The 22,431-nt window shown below is 48.5% G+C and overlaps 1 protein-coding gene across 1 annotated transcript in view; it reads left to right on the top strand.

The window, feature by feature from the left end:
* SSTR4 (somatostatin receptor 4) overlaps positions 1–19,548 on the top strand; it is a 35,902-nt gene extending 16,354 nt beyond the window's left edge. The window contains 4 exon segments of the mRNA XM_073238068.1: positions 18,453–19,040; positions 19,043–19,098; positions 19,100–19,420; positions 19,423–19,548. Of these exon segments, the coding sequence (XP_073094169.1) occupies positions 18,453–19,040; positions 19,043–19,098; positions 19,100–19,420; positions 19,423–19,548 (1,091 nt within the window).
* The last annotated feature ends 2,883 nt before the right edge of the window (positions 19,549–22,431 follow it).

A 22,431-nucleotide genomic window follows, 5' to 3' on the forward strand; every position in this document is an offset into this window, starting at 1 on the left:
CCTGAGGGTTCTGAGTTCAAGAGTGGCATTTTCCAATCTGTTCTAAAAGAGAATGGAGCTCAAGTATAAATATTACTACCTGAATATTTTGTTTTAAGTTTTCTATTATGATTCCTCGGAAGTTATAGTAAAAATTATTTTTAAAACAATTGCTTAGTTTTCATCCATCGTTTTAACTGGTTTTCAGAGCCAAGGCCTGGAGACCAGTGGAAAGGGAGAATGTTCCCCTTCGTCGGTTCTTGCCCTCACCGGCCACTTGAGGGCAGCACTTAACTATGGCTGCCACCTTGGGGCGCGGCCTGTGTGCTGTGGGTGCAAAAACGGAGATGCAGAGTGCACGGGAAGGTCTCTGGGCGGCTCTCAAAATACAGAGGACACAGCCATTGTGGGGCAAGCTTTATTACTGAGGCCTCCAGGATGCGTCCTGTCCCCATCCTGGCTGTGACATAGTCCCGCCCCGCAATGACCCCTGCATACTCTTCCCTTTAGCTCTCTTTCCCAGGCCTCAGATGTGCGGCCATCAGTCTGACACCCACAGTAGGCCCAGTTCCAGGGCCCGGGAAAACCCTGGTGCCCAAGCAAAGCAGCTTTTGCAGACAGAGGCCTGAAGGTTCCCCACCCCTCGGCCCCAGAGTGGTGCTTCTGAGTCCCTGTGGGACCAGCTAAGGCTCAGGAGAAATGCTGCACCCCTCAAAAGGAACAGAGAGTAAGTCTCTTTTTCTCAGGTTTACAGACACAGATGGAGTGCATTGTGTGCTGGGCTCATATCTAGAATGAGTGTTTATTTAAATCCTTGTCTATAAACACAACTTTTGAAATATCTACTTTATAGATGAAAACAAACAAATAACTCAAATGGAGACACAAAAATGTAAAATGTCCTCGTCAGCATCACAGAGCAAGTGAAAGCATGGCTGGGACTTGAACAAGCATCTCCATCTAAAGTCTACGCTGGCTTCCACTACCATGTGGTCACAACTACCTGGGCTTTGAGCTGAACCACTGCCTCCAGCCACCCACCCACACTGAGACCATTTAGCAAAACAGCGGGCTTTAAAAGTAGTTTAATGTGGTTCGGTTGTTAGAAAACTGTACTTTAAAAATAATTCAGGAAGAATTCAGTTTCACAAAAAAAACTCTCCATAATTAATGATGTATGCAAATCAGCTTATTTTTGTCTGAAAGTATGCTATATTCTGCTATAGTTCAGTTCTGATAAAACTGAAGATCTCTTTCATTCTATGTTGCTTTAATACTTACCATTTATAGAGTGCCTGCCATTATGAGAAGCACTTTATTCCAGACATTGTATTTCTTAATTCTCCAATTTCCATTTTTTATAGTTTCTATTTCTCTACCAAAAGCCTCTGTCTTTGCATTTATAATGACCATATTTTCCTTTACCTCACTATCACTGCAACAGTTACTTCAAAGTCCTTGTCTCCTGATGCTGATATCTGAGTCATCTCCAGGCTGGTTTCCATTGTCATTTTTCTGTCTCTTACTGTATTGAGTGATATGGGATTATATTTTGGCATTGCAATCATAATGCTATGCTGTCAATTATTTTCTAAGAGGAGTGCTGGTGTTTACTTGTCTTCATAGGAACATGAATCTCTTTGGCTCTAACTGAAAACCCTCTTTCCCTGACAGGAGTGCACATCTCAGCCCAGCTCCTCAGCCCTTAGCTGGGCTGTTTGGAGACTGCGGTCCAGGGGTCCATGGAAGGCAGCAGAACTGTACATGGCATATGGGACCCCATTGGGACTCTCCTTCACAGGATCCTCACTTCCCAGCAGTTGAAGTCATACTGAACTTTGGCTTTTGGCTCTTGAAATCAGCAAAGAGGCAAATCACCTATTTGCTTTAACCTCCCAGTGTGGTGCAGACAGTGCCTGCCCGTGGCTGGGAGCCTGGACAGCAATGTGCCATCCCCTCCTTATAAGTGTTGACTCCCTTCCAGAACTTTCTGTGGGACCCTGCGGAGCATGTTACTGTTGTTGCAACCTTACAATCACCTCTGAGGATGACGGCCTAATAATCAGCTCCATTTTCCTGAACAGCAAACAGGCTCAAAGAGCGTAAATCATGGCTTCAAGATGAATGTCACACAGCCAATTAATGTCACAGCCAGGAGCCAAACCCCGTGAGCTGGGCTCTGAAGCTGTGGTGCCACCCTCAGATGGCACAGCTGCCTTTGCTTAGCAGCCACCAGAATAAGCCACACTGTGCATTGCAGGGGTCACAAGTGAAGAGAGGTGCAGACGGATGGGGTCTAGGGAGGGGGTGTCAGGGGTTCCCTCGGCAGAGGTTGGGGACATGGAGCTGTGGCTCCTCTTTGGTTCCAGCTGGAGGCAAAGCTGACCATCATCACAGGGGCTGAAATAAGCTGAGTTGACAGGGAAATGCAACAACAACTTTCTCGAGATTTGCAGAGAACATTCTGCAGAGAACTTGGAGGAGGAATGCAAAGCTTCTTCAACTAGGAAGCCACTGATAAAACCTGGTGCTGTGGACCACTAGTACCCGGGTGAGGGTGAGGCTCTTCCTCCAGCTCCAGAGCACAACAGCTGAGCCACAAGGCCATCATGGAAGCCCACCACTTATGCACCAGCTTGTTCCATGTTGCTTGACTCGTCCAGGCTTCATCATTTGAGAAGAAGAGCCAGCTCTGTGTCCTCATCAGAGGCACCGAGGAGAGAGAAGATCATGTAGGTGAGGTACCCTGCACGGAGCTCAGTCCTGGGTCTGAGAACATGGGCTCTCCCTCCCTCCACATGCCATTAACATCCCTGGGCACACGGCCTCAAGGGAACACAGGGCTTATTCAGTCTGTGCTTTCATATTTTACTCTGAATAACAGCAACCCCTTATGCGATAGGCCCACAAATACATTATCCCAGAGGTGCGTCTGCCACTGGTTCAGGCAGAAGAGATGCTACAAAGGTAAACCGGACACAGACTGCACCTTTTAGGAACCTGGTGGAGGGGACAGGACAGTGTCCTAAAGCCTCGCTAATCCAAATACAGCCCATGGGCCAGCGGCACTGGCCCCCCCAGAGCGTGTGAGAAACAGAGTCTCAGGTCCCACCCCAGAGCTGCTGAAGCAGAAACCGAAGCTTACTAAGACCCTGGGGGTTTATCTGCCTCCATGGACGATGATGTTTGACTGTGGTCAGGGAGCTCTGCACAGATGTGCAGGGTGGTTATTGAAGTAGAGGACCATCTGTTGGTGGGGACAGGAGTTGGGATGGTAACAGGGCAGTTGTGAACACTGGTATATTCCAGTGTAGCCTTCTCCTCACCAGCTTCCTATGTGGCCAGCTTTTCAGTTTTGAGTGTGGGAAGAATCAGACAGGGAACAGGCTGTGCCAGGGAAAGTGTCTGCCATCTACCTGCACGCACTTGCTCCGAAAAGCTTCTTAGGCTTTGGTCAGGAAAAGACCCTACTTTTCTGGAAAACTGGTGCCCTGTGTTAGTTTCTGTGCCTACTGTTTCCACTTCTGCCTCTGCTGCTATTAGTATGGCTATGGCTGCTGTTACTGCTGTAATTATTCTCACGGCTTTAAGCTGGGGCAGAGCAAATGCATTCTCAAGCTCTCCACCAAAAGGGACTTGGGTACAGTTGTCAGGTTTAGCAAATAGAAATATAGGATGCCCAATTAAATTAGAAGTTTAGATAAATAAAACATCATTTTTAATGTAGATATGTCCCATGCTATATTTGGGGTATACTTGCCTGAAAACATCAATCGTTGTTTCTGGGAAATTCCAATTTAATGGGTGTTTCTGTATCCTGCCCGCCAACTTTATGTGGTCCAGTCCAGAGGGGAGAGGAGCAAGCTATTGCCATGCATAAGGAAGAGCATGATTAAAGTGAGTGTGGACAGAGGAGCAGAGTCTCAAAGGCTAGTCAAGCGCGTACAGTGGGAGAAACAAGCCAGGCCATAGCTGCAGGGTCCTGACACTCAGGAATGATGCCAGCCAAAGGCTATCCCTCATCTCAAAGGCTCTGCAATCCAGCGCTTTGCTCATGGAACAGCATCCTCTCACACCTTGTGTGGAAGGTGCCTGGCAGTGTGCCCCTCGTTCCCCTTGGCTCTGGACTCACACACACCCTGGTAGGCCATTGCTCAGCCTGCAGTCTTTGTAATGGGTGGCTCTGGAGTGTGATTTCTAGAAACAGAGCCTGGGATGGGGCTTTTTGTTCACCTAGGACTAGGAGAATGGCAGTAAGAAAAAGAAGGTGGAGGATAGGGAGAAAGCCAAACAAAGCGGGCATCTGCCTGATCCCATGGGGAACTCGGGAGCATGCAGCACCCAGAGAAGGTCCCAAGAGGCAGAGGAAGCCAGTCCTCAAAACCCCTGGACCAGTCACTTGCCGAGGGCTGCAGAAGGAGGCAAGTCATCTCTGGTCTGACATGTCCTGGCACCCGTAAGCTGGCTTCCCCCACCTCATTCACATCCAAGCACAGAACTGCAGCTCAAGGACCAGACGCCTTGCCGTGAATGCTACGCAGCAGCCATCAGTGCAAACACTCCAACAAGCTGGCCCTGGACCCCACAACTGCTTCCTCACATGCTCAGGACAAACAGCCTGGCTGGAGGAAACAGTCTACTCGACAGGTCTAGCTCTGCAGACCACTGCCTGAGAGCCAATTAACTACAGTCACCCCACTGAACTTCCAAGCAAGGGTTTGATGAATGCAATACAATCTTAGGGGTTCAAAAGCTCTTGAAAAATCACCTGCATCTTTTTATTTGATCAGCAGTTCATAAGTGTAAGTTGCTTATTGTGACAAAATTGTGTGTGTGTCTTGGTTGTCAGAGTCAAAAGCAAAAACACAAAACCAGAGTTTAAATATGCAAGAGGCCACATCACGCAAGGCCTGAATATCACAACAACCGGAAACTTCTTTGGCTGATGAAAGGTGCCCGGCGCTTCACATTTGCTTTTTGAAAGAGATTTATTTCAACTTAATACCTCTTTTCTAAACAAAAGATTGTTATATTTAAAACCTTACAGTAAAAAAGCACTAGACTGTAAAGCTTCATTCCCACTGAAGCAGCTGGGTGATCTGGTTCTGGGAGACTGGCTCCCACGGGCCCACAGTCCCATCTGTCCAGTCCTGTGCCACCCTAGGGAGAGAGCACTTGGTGGAAGTTCTGACACATGTAGTCTGGGGGAAGCTCCTGGAGGCTTCCAGCCATGGGCTGCTGCCCTGCCATCATTCAGGCCTGACGTCCGTGCCCTTCCCCATGGATCTTCTCCAGCACCCTTTCCCAGGCACAATTGGTCACATCCTTTGTGTTCCCATAATTGTAGCATCTTCACATGAGCATCGCTATCACCACCTGCAGTAAGAGCATCCACTTGTGAGGCATTTATTCTGGCCCAGGCACACCTTTTGAAGCACTGTATATGCTATCTCCTCTGACAATGGCCCTTCTTAGCACTGATCTATTTACTGGAGGTAACAGGAGCCACTGCACCTATTAACTCACCTTACTAACAAGGACACTGAGGTGGAGGGGTGAAGGGTGAGCTTGCAGAGCGCTGGGAAGATGGGGTAAGGACCGCCGCCAGCCCTCTGTGCCTGGCCTGGCCCCAGCCTGAGTCCTTCTAGGAACCACAGGGCCATGGTGTAGTTTGCTTTATTAGCACACGTGTGTACCAGGCCAGGGGGTTTATCGCACAGCAGTAGTAACTGGAACACCCACCCCACACCCACACACATGATCCAGAGATCAGAACAGAGAAGGAAGCACCTGGGACCAGAGAGGGATCCCTTATTTTATGCAAAAAGGAGGAAGCAAGGCTGAGCCAGCAGGAATGGGGTTGAAGGCAGCCAGATCGCCCTACAGCCTCTGCCCCTCGTCCCTCATGTGCAGGTCACTGACTCTCTCTGTGAGGTGGGATTAGTAGACAAGTACCTGGTGTGCTGAGAAAGGAAATAGATGCCTAACACATATGTATGCACGCAGAGACATACATATACATGTACATATATATACACACACATATTCAACCATGAGGGCACACAGAGTTGGGGGTCCACACACATGCCCACATGCACATTCTACCTCACACAGGGTCAGGCTGCAATAAGTGTACATCCCTCCTCCTGCCTCCAGAAGATTCACCACACATCTCCTTTAAATAGCTTCCTTCTCCAGCATCTCAGTGTTTAACATTTTGGAATGTCTTTTTGGAGAAGTGTCTGCCCAGCCTGCCAGTGAGCTCTGCCTCCTCATCCTCACCACCAGTGGAGGGTTGGCAGGCACACCTTTGCCAAGCTGCTCCCCATCTACTGAGCTCAGACCCCCTGGAGCCTGTCACAGTGAAGACTCTGATTAAGAAGTTCCTGGCTGAGGCCTGCAGTTCTGCTCTCCTGACACGGTTCCAGCTGGTGGTGAGGCTGCTGCCCTGTGGACCCCATCTACCACCCTTGAAGGCTGCAGGGCCTCTACCACTCTTAGTAATCTGGGAGCCCAGCTCCACAAGAAGGAAGTGAGGCATAGAAAAAGCTCCTGGTCACTGGCTAGACACGCAGTGATTTGCTGGTTGAACAGATGTGCTCTGGGCCAAACATCTAAACCAGCTTCCCACGATAAAAAGGTCTCATTTTTATGATCAGCTGATGAAGCAGTCTTTCACAGCAATCACTACTGAGGGCTTGCTCTGGAGCACAGTCACAGAATTCTGGAAAGTTGTTACCAACAGGAATTTCTCAGAAACTGTGTTATTTCTCACAACTGGTAAAGTAGGAATAAACATCCCAAAAAACAAATAAAGACACATGAAGAAGTCAGATTGCAGGCTGGAGAGCCCCACTGCTGCCCATAAGGCAGGACGGGGCTGAGGTGGGGGGCATCCAGCTCAGCAGGGCCTTTGCAGGGCCTGTCCTCAGGCGCCCCACGGCCTGAAAGGAAAGTCCCAGCCCAGGTGCCGCCCCCACAGAGACCTGCGGACTGACTTCCACCAACACTGCAGCTCATCCAGACACATGCTGTGCTGTGTGCCCTCACAGAGCAAACTCATTGTATGAGGCCCCCTGTGGTCTGTATGTTATCTTGGTACCCGTGTTTGAAGAGGAGGGAGATCCTTAAAATAACAGCTGTTATCTTGAGTATTGGCAGCTGCCAACTATTGTCTAGATTTTCATATGGTAACAATACTAAAATTACCAGTGAAGATAATTATCTCCATGATACTGCTGAGATGTTAGCAAGGCAGGAAGCTTGAGAGGAAGGTACTTCCAGCGCCTCCCTAAAGACCTTGCAGCCTCAGGCTTAGCCTGAAGCATGAGAGGGACAGAAGGCCAGAGGGAAAGCACGTCCTTTCAATCATAAACCTCCACTGGGAACATGCTCACTTTGTATGTGAAACAGCTACAACTGGTAGACAGGGGGCTGGAAAAATGAGGCTTCTGAGAATAAAAGGAGCAGAAGGACAAATGGCTTCATGAGCAGCTCCCTGAGTCCACTTCCCTTCCCACCAGCCCTTGTGTGTGGCTCAGGCCCTCTTTGGCGGGGCTGTGCCTCTGGCTCTCTGGCTCTCTGGCTCTCAGTGATCTCAAATCCTTTGGAGCAGCACGGATGCCATTAGCCAGCAGAAAGACAAGGATAAGACAGTTGGAGTATATATGAAAAGAAGGAACTGTTGTTACCATTTCATTCATCTGTTCTGATTTCCCGTATTCTTCTGACAGAATACTTGGGGGAAAAGATATTTTAAAAAAGAAAAAAATACAACCCATAATCCCACTCCTCAAAAACAGCCGCAATATTTAATTGAATATTCTCTATTTATACAAACCGTTTTGAAAATTAAGTTCCCACAAACAGCTGTAAGGATAGTTTAAAGAGCTTCTATATTCCCTTTACCCAGATTCATCAATTATTCACATTTTACCCCGTTATTCTCTTGTACTCTCTCCCTTTCTCTCGGTCTAAGCCATTTGACACCCTGCACACTTACTCCCTAAATATTCCCGTTGGGTTTTTATTAAGAACAAGGAATTTTCCTTACATAACCACAGTGCAATAATAAAATTATATTATTTCTAATTTTGAACAAATATTACTATCAATTGAGCAATAGTATTATCAAACACACAGGTCACATTTAATGTCACTAACCACCTAATGATGCCTTTGTTAGCTCCCCCTGCTCGACATCCTGTCCAGAAGCACATACGCATCCAGTTGTCTGCTCTCTTGTGTCCCTGCCCCGGAGCAGTCTCTCAGCACTTCACGGAGTACTTGACCCTGATGTGTTAGGCAGCAGAGGTCAGTTACGTCTTAGAGCACCCTTCAGCTTGGGTTTGCCTCATGCTCCCTCAAGACCTGAGTCAGGTACGTGTTCTGGGCAGTAATGTCACAAATGTGCCTTTGTCAGGGCCCCACCACAGGTGTGGTGTGAGGTTGGTTTGTCCCAGGGCTGATGATTTGAGCTCCGTCCCTTGGTCTAAGGTGGTACTGACCAGGTCTTTCCACTGTACAGTGACTAGTTCCCCTTTCATTCACTAAATTTTTTTTTCTTGATAGTTTAGTTCTGGCTTATCTTTTTTTTTCTTTTTTTTTTTAATTAAGGTATCATTGATACACACTCTATGAAGGTTTTACATGAAAAACATGTGGTTACTACATTCACCCATATCATCAAGTACCCCCCATGCCCATCAGTGTAGTAAGATGCCACAGAGTCACTACTTGTCTTCTCTGTACCACATTGTCTTCCCTGTGACCCACACACACACTATGTATATACTAATTTTTAAAAGCAAAAATCTCACTGTTTTTTAATCTTACATCAAACAACAACGTTACTAGGACTTTAGACAACATCTTTGCTACATAAAAGACAAAGAACTTGGGTGGAATCTTCCAAAGATGGTGAGAGGTCAAGACAAAGTGGTCTTGGGGCTGAGAGATTTGCTCCAGGGTCTCTGCAGTACTGAGGGAGAGAGAGGGGACCTCAGAATTTCCGTCTTCTCCCAGTCAGACACCAATGAGAGTGGGAACACAGTGGGGGCAGTGTGGATGCTCACCAGACTTTCACCAACCACCCAGCAAAGTAAGAAACACTGGTTCTCAAACCAGAGGGCTCATAGAAACATGGATTCTGGTACCGATTGCTTATGATTTAGAGGAGAGAGGGGACCCCAGAACTTTTACTTCTAGCAAGGCCCAGAGTGATGGGGTCACTGCTGTTCCAGGATGCCACTTTGAGAACTGTTGGACTGGACTTCTTTAGAATGACAGCTGGTGGTCGTGTCCTCTCCAAATAGGGGACCTGTTTCTCCAGGCGTTGTCCTGACCCTCTGGCTCACCTCAAAGTCTATGAACCTTCAGCCCCTCACATCATTCTGTTTGCTGCTTGATTATGAAAATTATGTCATTTGAATCACTGAGCTAAGACTAAAAAAAAATGGATTTATGAGATTAGGAAAGTGAAAATCCGTTCCAGCTGCTCTGCTCCAAAATCACTCCTTCCATGTTCATCAGTAACCAAAGTGTTTATAAACTACATCGACTTTGCAGCTGTAGCTCTAGGGATGTGGGCACCCAAGAATCTGCACTTTAACCATATAATCTCAGAGGCCCATTATGTAAACCCTACCCACAGCCTGCACATAGATTATCTGTGTCAATTCCTGGTCTCCTTTACAAGATTCTTTTACCCATTTTCCAAGCAAGGCTTGGAATGTTAGTGTTCACTAGAATCATCTGGGGAGTGTGATAGACGTGCAGCTTCCAGACCACTGCTCCCTACCCCACCCCAGGGTTCTCATGTCTGTGGTGAGCCCCACAGCCTGCACTGACCATGCACACGTGATTCCAAGAAGTGTCCTAAGAAAACTGATAGCTCCAGTCATCACATCATCACTCAGCAAATGTTGATTTTCAGCATGAATTGTGTATAATAAAACAGAAGAGTTGGAGCCTGTTGGTGTAATTGCTCCTAATGCTATGAAAACACATCTCCCAGGGCTGGACCAGATGCTCCCTTTGAGGATGATCCCTACCCGGCTTCTAGGGGGCCAGCAGAGGGGAGCACACATGTGAGCCTTACACACACCTCCTTCGGCTAGGAAAGTGGCTCAGTGTGCACTTCTGTAAAACATATTAAACTGTTCAGGCAGTCAACATTCAAAGGTCCTCCAGGGCAGGCCCCACCCAGAACCTGACACTGCTGCCAGAGCAATGAGAAGCACGTTCCCCTATGCTGGAGACCTTCCAGGGTGCCATCGGGGACCGAAACAGACAGGGAAGGGGATCCTCTGCCCTAGCCTTGCGGCCGTTGGATTGCCCGCCGCTAACCCTCCTGGCTCCACTCTGCCACTTCTCTGATCCCAAGGAAAAGTCTGAATGAGTGTTCAGCTTCTCTCCCATCATTATATAAGCCTAGGGGCCCCAAGCAGAAGGAGTTCCCCTACTCTGTGCTCCCTGAATCCTATCCAGTCCCCAGTCTGGAATTCATGCATCTGAAGATTCTGTACCTGTATGCCTTCCACCCACAGTGGATACTGAGCACTCAGGAGGAGCCACCAGGCTTTTGTTTTCATCCCTATAATTTTCAAAATGCTCAATCTAATGTCTAGAACATGGAAAGACCTAGATGAATGAATGAATGCATGAATGAATGAATATACAAGGACCTCAGGCCTGCAAAGGCAAAAGGGATATGAGGCAGAAAGCTGCTATGTGAACAGCCAAGGTTTAGGGCCCAGAGAACATATCAGGGAATAGAGAAAAGCCAGAGGGGGCTCTAGAGTGCATGGACAAGGCAAGTCAGCTACCATGTGTGCTGGGAGGAAAGCAGACTCAGAGCTCAGTCATACAGGGCTGCTTGAAGGTAATGAGTCCCAAAGCCTGGGAATTGGTCAACTGGTGGGCAGGGGTGAGTCCTCTCCATTATGGGGTGCAGGGAAGGAGACAGAGGGGCCCAAGTAATTCCAACTGTGAGAAAATTGGCCACCTCTGCCTGCCCCAAACTTCCCCAATAAATGTTGGGTTTTGATATTTTCCAGAGACTAAGGATGACCATGTGTACACAGCCAGCCCTTTTTCACCCTCTGCTTTGTCTTGAACAAATTTTAATCAGGCTTCTTTCTTTCATTTAGTTATAGAGAAAAATCATATCACAGACAAAGCCATGGAGTATCATTCAGCACTGAAATGTACTTTCACCAACTCAGAGCCTCCTGCTTTCTGAGAGGTGAAGATGAGAAACTGGAAGGTCTCCACTGATGCAGCTCAAGGAACAAAGGCCCTGAGGAGAGCCCAACCTGCCCATCTGGACACCCCATCCATGCTCAGCGAACAAGGCAGGGAGCAGCCTGCAGGACAGTCCCGTCAGTGGGTCCTGTTGAGACGGACTTTGCTCCCCAGAGCTCCATTCCTTTCTCTCATCAACTCCCTTTCATTGGCTTGCTTGTTTTTAGGCTGCTGGATTGGTTTTGCAATTGCTTTTCAGTTTTTTTTTCTGAGTAGGATTTACATAAACAGCACATTTCAGTGACAATACAAATGATTCTGGCACCTTCCAAAAAGCACAAACCCAGAAAGCCATTAGCAATAAAAGGAGCTGCCATGTGTTGCTCTGAACACACAGCAGGAGGGCAAATACAGTTTTTTGAATATTCAGAAAATGTGCACAGGATAATTCAGTGACTTTATTATGGTGACTGTTCCCTGATGAAGTTATCTGAGTCATATTTGATTACTCTTTTTAACATATGTGATTTATAAGATTTCTGAAGACACTATGTCTACTAACAATGGCCATACCAGCTATGTAACACGTGTTTGTTGGGTGAGATGTCCCAAAGCCATCTCCCTACCCCAACCCCTCCTGCCCAGCCACAGAGGGTGGGCAGAGTGTTTATGTCAACTGCCCTTGCCTGTGGGCCACAGCTCACAAGGGGATGCTGGATGGGGCTGGACCAATCAAATTCACTTCCCTGGTAATCTGAATGTGGGCCCCTGAGAAATACTTGCAAAATAATGGGTTGCCCAAAAGTAAACCCGGGGGGCTTGGGGGCAGCTTGGAGCCCAATGCAAGAAGCGAGCATCACTGCTAGCTACGGATAGGGTAAAGGCGCTGAGGGTGGTGGAGATGAGAGGTGGTGGGGTTTCCACTCTTCCTCACGTGATAAGATTAGTGTTGCGAGGTAACTTGCCTGGCCTCTCCAATTGCTGCACACTGCCCTGACCCCTGCGCTGAGGGCCTTTGCTCTGACTGTCTTCTCAAGGCTCTTTGCACTGTAATAGCCTTAAGGACACAGAGATCATGTCTCCTTGAGGCACAGGGCAGACTTGTTTCCTGATGAGAACAATAAAGATACTATCTCCCTCCAGGGCAAAAGTTGGACTGGGTTGCTCATTCCTTAGAATATTTAAGATTTTTCAAACTCAGGACTCTTTCCCTCTGGTGCAAATGTACTGAATGCGCAGCATCCTCTGGGGCCCACCTCCTTTCACCTTATGAGCTGGTGGGGGACAGGGAGACAGGAAGCAGTGCAAACAGGAAACTTGTGTCCCTTCTGTGTCCTGAGTGATAAAGCCCTTGTCTCTGACCCAGGAGTCGCCCGTCTTTTGCCAACTTCCATGAGGCTGTGGTAGGCTAACTGGTTAGCTTTCAAATAGGGTAAATCTTCAGCCATTCCTAGTTCTTGAAAAACAGTTAAGAAAACAGATAAGTGATGGGGCTGTTTACTCTGTGTACAATGACAGGTAGAGCCTGGTGTACCCAAGAAGCTAAAACCCTGCTCCTAAACTCGAGAAGTTTATAATAATCTAGAATCTCACTTATGATGAGCTTTTTTAGCTTCCCAATTGCTTTGCAGGAACTTTTATTATGAGTCTATTTTTAAATATATGCATTATAACCTGAACACCAGGAAAGCAGCTTTCTATGTACTGATTCCTATGTCATTCAACTGTGAGAGGATTCAAATTTCCAAAACTGATATAGGGGCAAAAAGATTTTTCAAATGCTCCTATAATCTTCCTTCTGTGTTATTTCTTCCCAGAGTAGTAAAATGTCAGGAACAGAATGTCTGAATCAATAGCCTGGTTCCTGTAACAACACTGATTACAATAAGTGCTGAGAATATGCAAGGTTCAAGGTCCTATGCTAAACATTTTATATACATTACATGAGTGACTGTTTTGAATAGAGTCTGGCACATAGTGTAACATAAATGTTTGACAGTGTTATTATCACATTGTCTCATTCACATTGTCTCACATCTTAGAATGAGAAAAGTGAGGCTTTAAAAGATCAGCAACTTGCCCAAGGATAACAGGTGAGTTTGTGGCTGCAAGCACCTGAAAGCACTGTGACAGCAGGAGTGTGGATCCACTCCCATCAAGGCTCAGTGGGATCAGCGCAGGCTTGGCCACCTCATCAGCTCTATCACTATTACCCTAGATCTCTCCCACTTCCTGCCCTAGATCTCTCCCACTTACAGCTAAACACTGGCTAGCACATTATTACAGGCTTTTCACCTCATAGTCACAAAGTGGCTGCAGCCCCTCCAGGCATTATATTTTCACAGGGCAATAGCCAAACCTTTCCCAGAAGTTATCCTGCAATTCAGTGATCTACCCTCATGCCTCTTTGGCCAGAGTTAGGCTCCACAATCACAGATTTTTGGGAGGGAATCAAGTTGAGTCCCTGAGTGCATTTAAATGAAGTCCTAAACAAAATCAGAGATCTGCCCACAAGAAAGAGGAGGTGAAACTTTGTCAAAGCTAGCCTGGAATTATGGGGCCTAAAGGCCCTACTTTTACCCTCTACTATGACACTTTCCATTACAATGAAATGTTCTAGATCTTCGTTGTCCACAGCCATGGGATTATTGAGCACTTGAAATACAGTTAATGTGATTTAGGACATGAACTCAATGTTTTTAAGATTAATCAAATTCTAAGAGCCAGGTGAGCCAAGTGGCTAGGGCCCCAGTGATACAGTAACAGCACATCTGTAGTGTTGCTTTGAGATGCTCTAGGACTTTAATGCTGTGAAAAGATCATGTGAAACACAAATGTAATTCAAATTTTCAAATGGCCACATTAAGAAAAGTAAAAAGCAACAGGTAACATCCATTGTACAATATAACTTATTGTACCTGTATATCTAAAATATTGCACTTCAACACGTAATCAATATCAAAAATGTTAATGAAATATTTTACATTCTTTTGTCCACCCTACATCTTTGAAATCTAATGTGTAGTTCACACTTACAGTACATCTCAATTTTCAAGTGCTCATTAGCCCATGTGGCCAGATCTGGTCCAGAGATTTTCAGAGCACTCATGTCGAGTTATCTTTCCTGATTCTTTCACAGCCCTGAGGAGGGAAACAAACTAGAAACAGTAATACAAGGCTTAGGAAGGCTATGCCAGGGGCTCTGACTGTCATCAGAGCCCCCGGAGGGCTGGTGAATGCATGTGGCTGGCGTCCACCCTTTGTGTCTCTGCTTCAGCAAGTGAATGATGTGCATCGCTAATGGGTGATGTGAATGCTGCAGGTCAGGGGCCACACTTGGAGAAGCACCACTCCGAGGGAGCTGCCTGAACTCACACCCCTTGTAAGCAGAGGGCTCCAAATTAAAACAGCATTCTCTGTCTTCCAGCTCATTCTCTCCACATTGCTGAAACAGTCTAAAACTCTCAAAGGACTGAATGGCACTCGCTGCTCTCTCTCTGAAGGGTTGGCAGCAGAGTCTACATAATCTGTAAGCATTGCACCTGTTTCGGATCTGCACCTTTTGCATGCTGACTTTTTGGCTATCACAAATGATTTTAGGTTCCACTTTTCTTGAGTAAGTCACTTAATAAGTAATACATTTTTAAAGGAGACCCTCTCGCTTATGTTTACTGTGCCACCTGGGCCTTTGGGGTAGAGTGGGACGGTACTGTCCTTGCACTGTCTAGATGTCACTGGAGTTCAGATGTGAACCTGGAGAGGCAATTACATAAATCACTTCTGACAAAGCTTTGCTCCTAGCCCTGGGTAAATGATACCTTTAATATGCTTGGTGGCAGAAGTGATCAAAGCCAAGCTGAGCTTCTGATAGCACTTCAGATGATTTTCTAATCAGCAGGTACCAGAAGTGGCTCTCAGAACTGCTGTCATCCTGCTTTGAAGGGTCAAGCCTCCCCTTGGTGCATTGCTATTTGCAGAAGGAACTGTCTCCCTGTGGTCCAGCTGCTTCAAGGCCAGGTGACTCCCAGCCTGAGCAGTGCATCTGAAGTATAGAAATTGGAGAGATGGTCACATTTACGACAAGAAAGCTGATTCTTCTGGCCTGAGGAGGGGCTGTGAGGCTCCTGTGCCACCTTCTTGTCTGTCACTCAGCCAGGGCTCTTTAGCAGCTGGGACCAGCCCTTTCACTACCTGGAGGAGAAGGTCCCTCAGACCTAGCTTGGCTCCAGTATGCATGGCTTATGACAATGTGCAGGGGGGCAATTTGGTACTAATGCCAGATATTTAATCAACAAACCCAAATGGGGCCCCAGTATATACATCCTATAGCAAAGGGACAATTGAGCTGAAAAATATCTTAAAGACAGACTGTTTCCTGCCAAGTTTACTCAGCATTAATGCTCACTAGGTTCTCTCTTGGCAGAGAAATGTAGTGACTGCCCCCTTCAGGTGTGTATTTAGTGCCTTGGGAGAGGACAGCAACCTGGCCCCAGCCAGTAGGCCTCTTCCTACCTAAGGGACAGCAGTCTGCCCCTCACCCTTCTAGAGGTTTCTGCTCCTTTGAGCAGAGGGGTACCTGGTTTCTTGGATGTTTCTCTTGGCATCTCCTCCAGCCATCCTAGAAGCACAGTGATTTCCATACCGTGTGGCCCCCAGGCTGCATGCCTCTTTATAATCCCATTTAATTAAAAGTTGCATCTGTGCAATTCTTTAGAATTCTGTGGAAAGCCTTAAAAAATATCTAGATGCTTAGGCCTCCTCCACACCAAGTAACTCTGGGCTTGTGATTTTCCCCAATGATGTCAACATGCAGCCTGTGATCGAGACCCCATGCTGCATAGGACATCTAGCTCCAAGGAAGTGGGTCCCTGAGAGCTGGAGTTGTGTTAGATCCCCATCCTATGCCCCAGTGAGGGATGGGATCTCTTCTCCTGTGATCAGCCTTAGCAGGGTCTGTGCCCGGCTGCTCATAACCCAGTGATGCACACGCCCCAGCAGCCATGCCTGCTCCTCTCAGCTCATCAACTGTGACAAAGCATGCTTGTGGCAAAAACAGATGCAGCCAAGATCTTTCACCCACCAAGCTCCAGAGGCCCTGGTAGGGGGTGCTAAAAACCACACATAATGCTTAATGGTGTCAAACCCTGTTCTGACTGCCTCACATATGCCACTTATTCATTCCACACAACAGCCGGCTGCACTAGGGCTAGGATTAATGCTGCTTTGCAGGGAAGGATATGGAGGCTAGAGAGGATGAGTAACTTACACAAGGCCACACAGCTGGGAGACAGTGGAGCTGGGATCAGACTGAGGCACTCACACTATGCTAGGCGGCCTTCAGGAATACCCAGGGTCCAAAAATGACCTCCCACAGCCAAAACTGTCAGCTGGATCAAAGCCCCAGTAACAGCTTCGTGACCATTCCCCAATTTTGGGGGAGAATACTGAGAGCAGGCCTGAATGGACCAACCTCCTGCCCTTCACATCCCCGGGCTTTGTCACTATGATGCTGGGCTGAGGGCAAGGATTCTCCCTATTGACTCAACTGCACTTTCATCATTCCAGTGATTTTTTAAAAGCTGAACTTTTCTCACTAATCCCTGAACCTCACACCCAACCTGGGCTTGGTGCTGGAGGCATGATAGGACTTGAGAGCCAGGTGGAGAGATGAGAGAGGCAGAAGTATGTCCATCTCAGGAGGAGCCCAATGTCACCCAGAGGCAGGTGTCCCTCTGGGGCCCACCTTGCAGGAGGTAAACACTCAGCCCCTCATTAGAGAATTCAGAGAGTGGTCTGCATCTTACATACTTCTCTGGTTCCTCCCAAAACATAGACATCTTGGGACAGCATTTTTTAAAACAACTGGTTCCTCTGTCAGCCTAGGACACACAGGGCCTTCCAGTTTACTCTCTGCAGTCCCCGGTAGGGTTGCACCTACCCTTTACTACCGTAAAACCCTTTCCTGGTGGTCCAGGGAGAGGAGTGACAGCCTCCTACAAGTTAATCTGGTGCTTAAAAAACTTTGTTTTTTCTACCACTTTAATGGTAATTCATAAAATTAAAATGGAGAGTTCCCATAATTAGAGCATCCATGCTGCTTTCTGGAAGAGTCAGGAATTATGCTACTGTTTCAACATGATTACTAAGGCAGCTTCTTTTTCCCCGCAGAAGAATCTGGCTTGAGCCTTTACCCATCATCAGGGTGTGAGTCAAACCAGAATAAAAATTAGGCTGGTCAGCAAACCTGCTGTGTTTGGGTCGTTTGTAGAAAGTTGGAAGAGCAGTAACATTTTCCCATGTATCCTAGGATTGTTTTCAATGCAAGTGAGATGTGAAAAGATGGTCCATAGAAACCTATACAGCAAACAACAGTGGTTATAATAATTCAGGTGAGTTGTCAGTGGCTTACCCATCCCTTTTGCCGTTGGCCCTTTGAAGGCAGCCCCGCAGGGGAACATCAGACAGTTGTGAGGCCACATGGGGGCAAGCTGACCTCCTCTTTGGTGTTATCATCCAGAGTCTCACTTTAAGCCACTCAGAAGGGTAGAAAAAGAAATGATCAGGACAGCCGGTGCTCACTGAGCACTGACACAGCCAGGCACTCTCCCCAGTCCCTGCACTTGTGCCTACGTGATGGACCCTCACAACCCCCAATTGAGGAGTTACTATCATTGTTCCCACTCTCCAGGCATGGAAACTGAGGCATGAAGAGACTGAGGAACTTGTCCAAGACTACATATCTGCCAAGAGGTGAAGCTGGATTTAAACCAGGTGGCCTCATTTCAAGGTGAGGATGCTACAAAGAGTGTCTGCCCACCAGACCCATGCATGCCTGGAAGGCCCCTGAGGGCCCTGCTCTGCTCCCTGTTGCAACGGCCCCAAATGCTGCTATATAGACCTCACAGGCCTGGACCCTCACACCATCCCTACCAGTGGCCATGAGCCACACAGACCCCAGTTCTGGCCCTGATGTCCTGCTTATACATGGCTCCTGCTTCTCTGTCACTTTGGATGAGGACCCTATGTGTCCACCACACAACGCACCCGGTTCAGTGCAAACTAAGCACCCACCATCTGCACCCCCAATGACCCTTCCCTACCAGGCCCTCGGTCCTGCTGCCACCTTTCAGCCCAGGCCTCAGCGCACCCCAGCGTCTGCTCTGCAGCTTTCCTCTCAGGAAACCACTTTCCTCCTCACTCCGTCAGCTGCCCTCTGTCCTCTGTCTCAGGTTCGAGACCTCCTGGCCCCCTGCGGCCAACGCCAGTCATGTCCCTGCAGAGGAGGCAAAGATGGTGGCCCCTGAGGACGCACATAGTGGGCCTGTTGGGCAACGCTCTGGTCATCATATTCGTGATCCTGCGCTATGCCAAGATGAAGACGGCCACCAACATCTACCTGCTCAACCTGGCCTTCGCGGACGAGCTGTTCATGCTAAGCGTGCCGTTCGTGGCCTCATCGGCTGCCCTGCGCCACTGGCCCTTTGAGTCAGTGCTGTGCCACGCGGTGCTCAGTGTTGATGGCCTCAACATGTTCACCAGCGTCTTCTGCCTGACGGTGCTCAGCGTGGACCACTATATAGCCATGGTGCACCCACTGCGTGCCGCCACCTGCCGGCGGCCCTGCATAGCCAAGCTCATTAACCTGGGCGTGTGGCCGGCCTTCTTGCTGGTCACCCTGCCCATTGCCATCTTCGCCAACACCAGGCCAGCATGGGGTGGCCAGGCCATAGCCTGCAACTTGCACTGGCTGCACCCGGCCTGGTCTGCAGCCTTTGTGGTCTATACATTCCTACTGGGCTTCCTGCTGCCCGTTCTGGCCATGGCCTGTGCTACCTGCTTATTGTGAGCAAGATGTGGGCGGTAGTAGTGGAGGGCTGGCTGGCAGTAGTGGAGGCGCTTGGAGAAGAAGAGGCTGGTGTTGACAGTGGACTCCATCTTTGTGCTCTGCTGGATGCCTTTCTACGTGGTGCAGCTGCTGAACCTGTTTGTGACCAGCCTTGATGCCACTGTCAACCTGTTTGTGACCAGCCTTTATGCACTGTCCCTCATCCTTGGCTACGCTAACAGTTGTGCCAACCCCATCCTCTACAGCTTCCTCTCTGACAATTTCCGCCGCTCCTTCCAGCATGTTCTATGCCTGTGCTGCTGCCTGCTGGGTGCAGCTGGCGGGGCAGAAGAAGAACCCCTGGACTACTATGTGCCATGGCTCTCAAGAGCAGAGGTGCGGCAAGATGCATATGCCCACTGCTCCCCTGCCAGCAGAAGACAGTGCAACCAGAAGCCAGCTGCAATCACGTACCCCTCACTGGGACCACCAACTTCTGAAGAGCCCTTTCACCACTCCCAGCCTGGCACCCCATTACAGCCCAGCAGACTGCCTGTCTGGCTCTCCTAGGACCCACAGCCACCTCCTTCCTTCTCACAGACTGTGTGCCAGCCCCAGGGACAGCAAAGGGTCTGTGCTCACTCCTCTCCGCAGGATGCTGGCTTTCAGAAGGATGCCTCCACAGGGTTAGGACTCCTCTGAAACTAGTCTAAGATGATAGTCATTCCTGAACCCCTGACTATTTTTCAAGGGGTGGGAAGCAGGAGAGTGCCAGGGGGGAATGGCCATCTGCATGTGACTTGTTTCACAATCTCTGCTTGGGAGAGGCCTGCCTGGAAGGTGGAGGCAGCCATGCTCTCACTCTCTGCAGACTCTGTGGTGGGGACATGGGGCATGTTGGGAAAGACAAGGAAGGAAAGAAGACTCCTGCAAGCATAGTCCTTTAGCTTTTGTTCCTGGGCTCTTCTGCTGAGATTTGTGTATGACAGCCCAGGGCATTGGCTTCTGTACCTCCCAGACCCAGTGCCTGTTCACAATCACAGATGTCAGCTGGTTGTCTTGCGCCAGCTTCCTGTGAGGAGAAAAGATTTGGAGAGGCATAGCATGGGGTTTGTTATGAGGCATGAAACCAGGTCAGTAATAAAAGACAGGCTAAATCTCATCTGGCTCCTATGATGTGATTTTTTTGCCCAGACCCTTTGGTGTGAGACATGAGCCTTCATAAAGGCAGCGAGTTATACCATGCTGGTGAGTGGGAAGGGTTCTGGGGAGGGGGAGATGACCAGAGAACACAGATGGAAATCAGCCCAATTTTAGATAGAGAAGGCAGCTCCATCCTTCACTATTTAAAAAAAAAAAAAAAAGACAACATTCAGTAAAACATCAGCCAGATGTAGATAATAAATAAATGTAGGCTGAACACAGTACAAGGCCATGACTTTTGCCTGATGTTAATGCAAGGATAAATTATTATTATCCCCAAAGGAAAATCAGCTTAAGAGGAACTTCAGTCCTGCTTTCTGCTACAAGCAGAGGTGGGGGCTGAGGAAATGCTCGCAGTGCTTGTGTAAGAATCTAGAGTGAAAACTTGCTACTAAACATGCATAAAGTGCTACACAGGGCAGCCCGCCTGGCTCAGCACAGCAAGACATTTCTCACCTGATGGCAAGAGGAAGCTGTATGGGGAAGGAAGGGTAAATGACCCCTGAAGACTGAGCTTCTGCTCTTGGAGGTAGCCAGCTCCTCAGAGCCCTCAGCTTCCTGGCAAGAGGGCTTCCAGAGACAGCATCTCAGGTCTGTCAGCCTAGCAGGCACAGCATGACCAGGGCATGCTCAGGTGCCAGCAGGTGTTCCAAAGAGGGCACACAGGGGCTTCTGGGTGGCTAAAGGAGAATGAGGCAGGGCCAGAAGGGCAGGGCAAGGACTGAGAGGAAGCTCTGCCTCCTCTCAGAGTGAGGTAGAAGCAAGACAAAGCAGGTACCTGGCAAAGGGAAGTGAGCAGAACTGAATTCTGGTCCTAGATACCAGCACTTTATGATCCAGGCAGGCAGCTGAACCCCAGGACCCTGAGAGTTCTGCCTATAAAATCAGGAAGCCAGTCCAGCCAGCACACAGTGATTCTCAGCGGTCTAACTCTGGGCTGGTGTCCATGAGCTATAGATTCCATCATCTCCCTTACTGAATGGAGAGAAAAAGAGCCTTACTTAAACTGTCTCCGGGCATCATAACCTTTGGATCCTTGCTCTTCCACACAGCCAGGCAGCTGGGTGATCTGCAAGCAAAAAGGAGTGCTGATCCCGGATCTCTCACAGGGTTGGGTGGCTGAGGGGAAGACGTAGGGTCTGTGTTTGGGTGGTCTACATCTGTCCTGGAGAGAGAATGTGAAGCCAAGTCTGTACTGTGTACTGGAGAGGTGGCTGTGGTTTGGCAGCACCTAGCTGAGGCACAGACCCCTTGAGCCCACACATGTGCATGCAGACACGTGCAAGCATCCTTAACCTGAGTTACCTTGGACATTTGGAGTAAGACGGTGCTGGAGTCGCCCAGTGCCAGGCAGTGCCTGGCAGAGTGGGCACTTGATAAATGCAGTTAAACTAAACTGCAAAGACCACCTGGGCTGAGAGCAAGTAGGTGAGGGGTTCAGGGCACTGGCAATGATATAATGGGCATGAGCTGCTGGGCCTTTGCCCAGCTTGGTCTTTCTCTTCTGTCTCCAGTACAGACTCACACTGGGCAAATTCTCTGGTGAGCAAAAAGAGCCTTACCTAAACTGTCTCCGAGCATTGTAACCTTTGGATCCTTAGTCCTCCACACAGCCAGGCAGCTGGGTGATCTGCATGCAAAAAGGAGTGCTGATCCCAGATGTCTCACAGGGTTGGGTGGCTGAGGGGAAGACGTAGGGGAAGACTCCCTCACTGGGAGTCTTGGCCAGGCTTATGCTCACCTGACTATTCAAAACTGCAACCTTTTAAACTTAGATGATGTTGAAGGGGAGAAAGCTTAGATCATGGAAAGAAAAGCCACTGGGAGGCAAGGAACTGTGTGGTCAGCTGCCCTGTCAGCAGGGCTACAACCTCTCTAAGCCTCAGTTTTCCACTTGAAATACACACAGAGGGAGGGTGTGAGATTTGCGTTCTTCCCCACTGTAAACTGCGTCCCAACAAACCCTGGGGAGACATACTTACTGAGACAGTGGGAGGTGGAAAGCATTCATTAAGCTTGTTGCTCTCTCTATTGTTAAAAATGAGCAACTACACTGCCCTTGGCCCTGGGAATAATATATCACACAGCAGAGGGTGGGACAGAAGGTGGGAGTCCTATTGATCATTTTCTTCCTCAGTTGCAGCCTTTCTGATTTGGGGGTTTTAACACCTCAGCAGCAG

The sequence above is a fragment of the Manis javanica genome, chromosome 5 (assembly GCF_040802235.1).
Source record: "Manis javanica isolate MJ-LG chromosome 5, MJ_LKY, whole genome shotgun sequence".
Classification (NCBI taxonomy): Eukaryota; Metazoa; Chordata; class Mammalia; order Pholidota; family Manidae; genus Manis; species Manis javanica.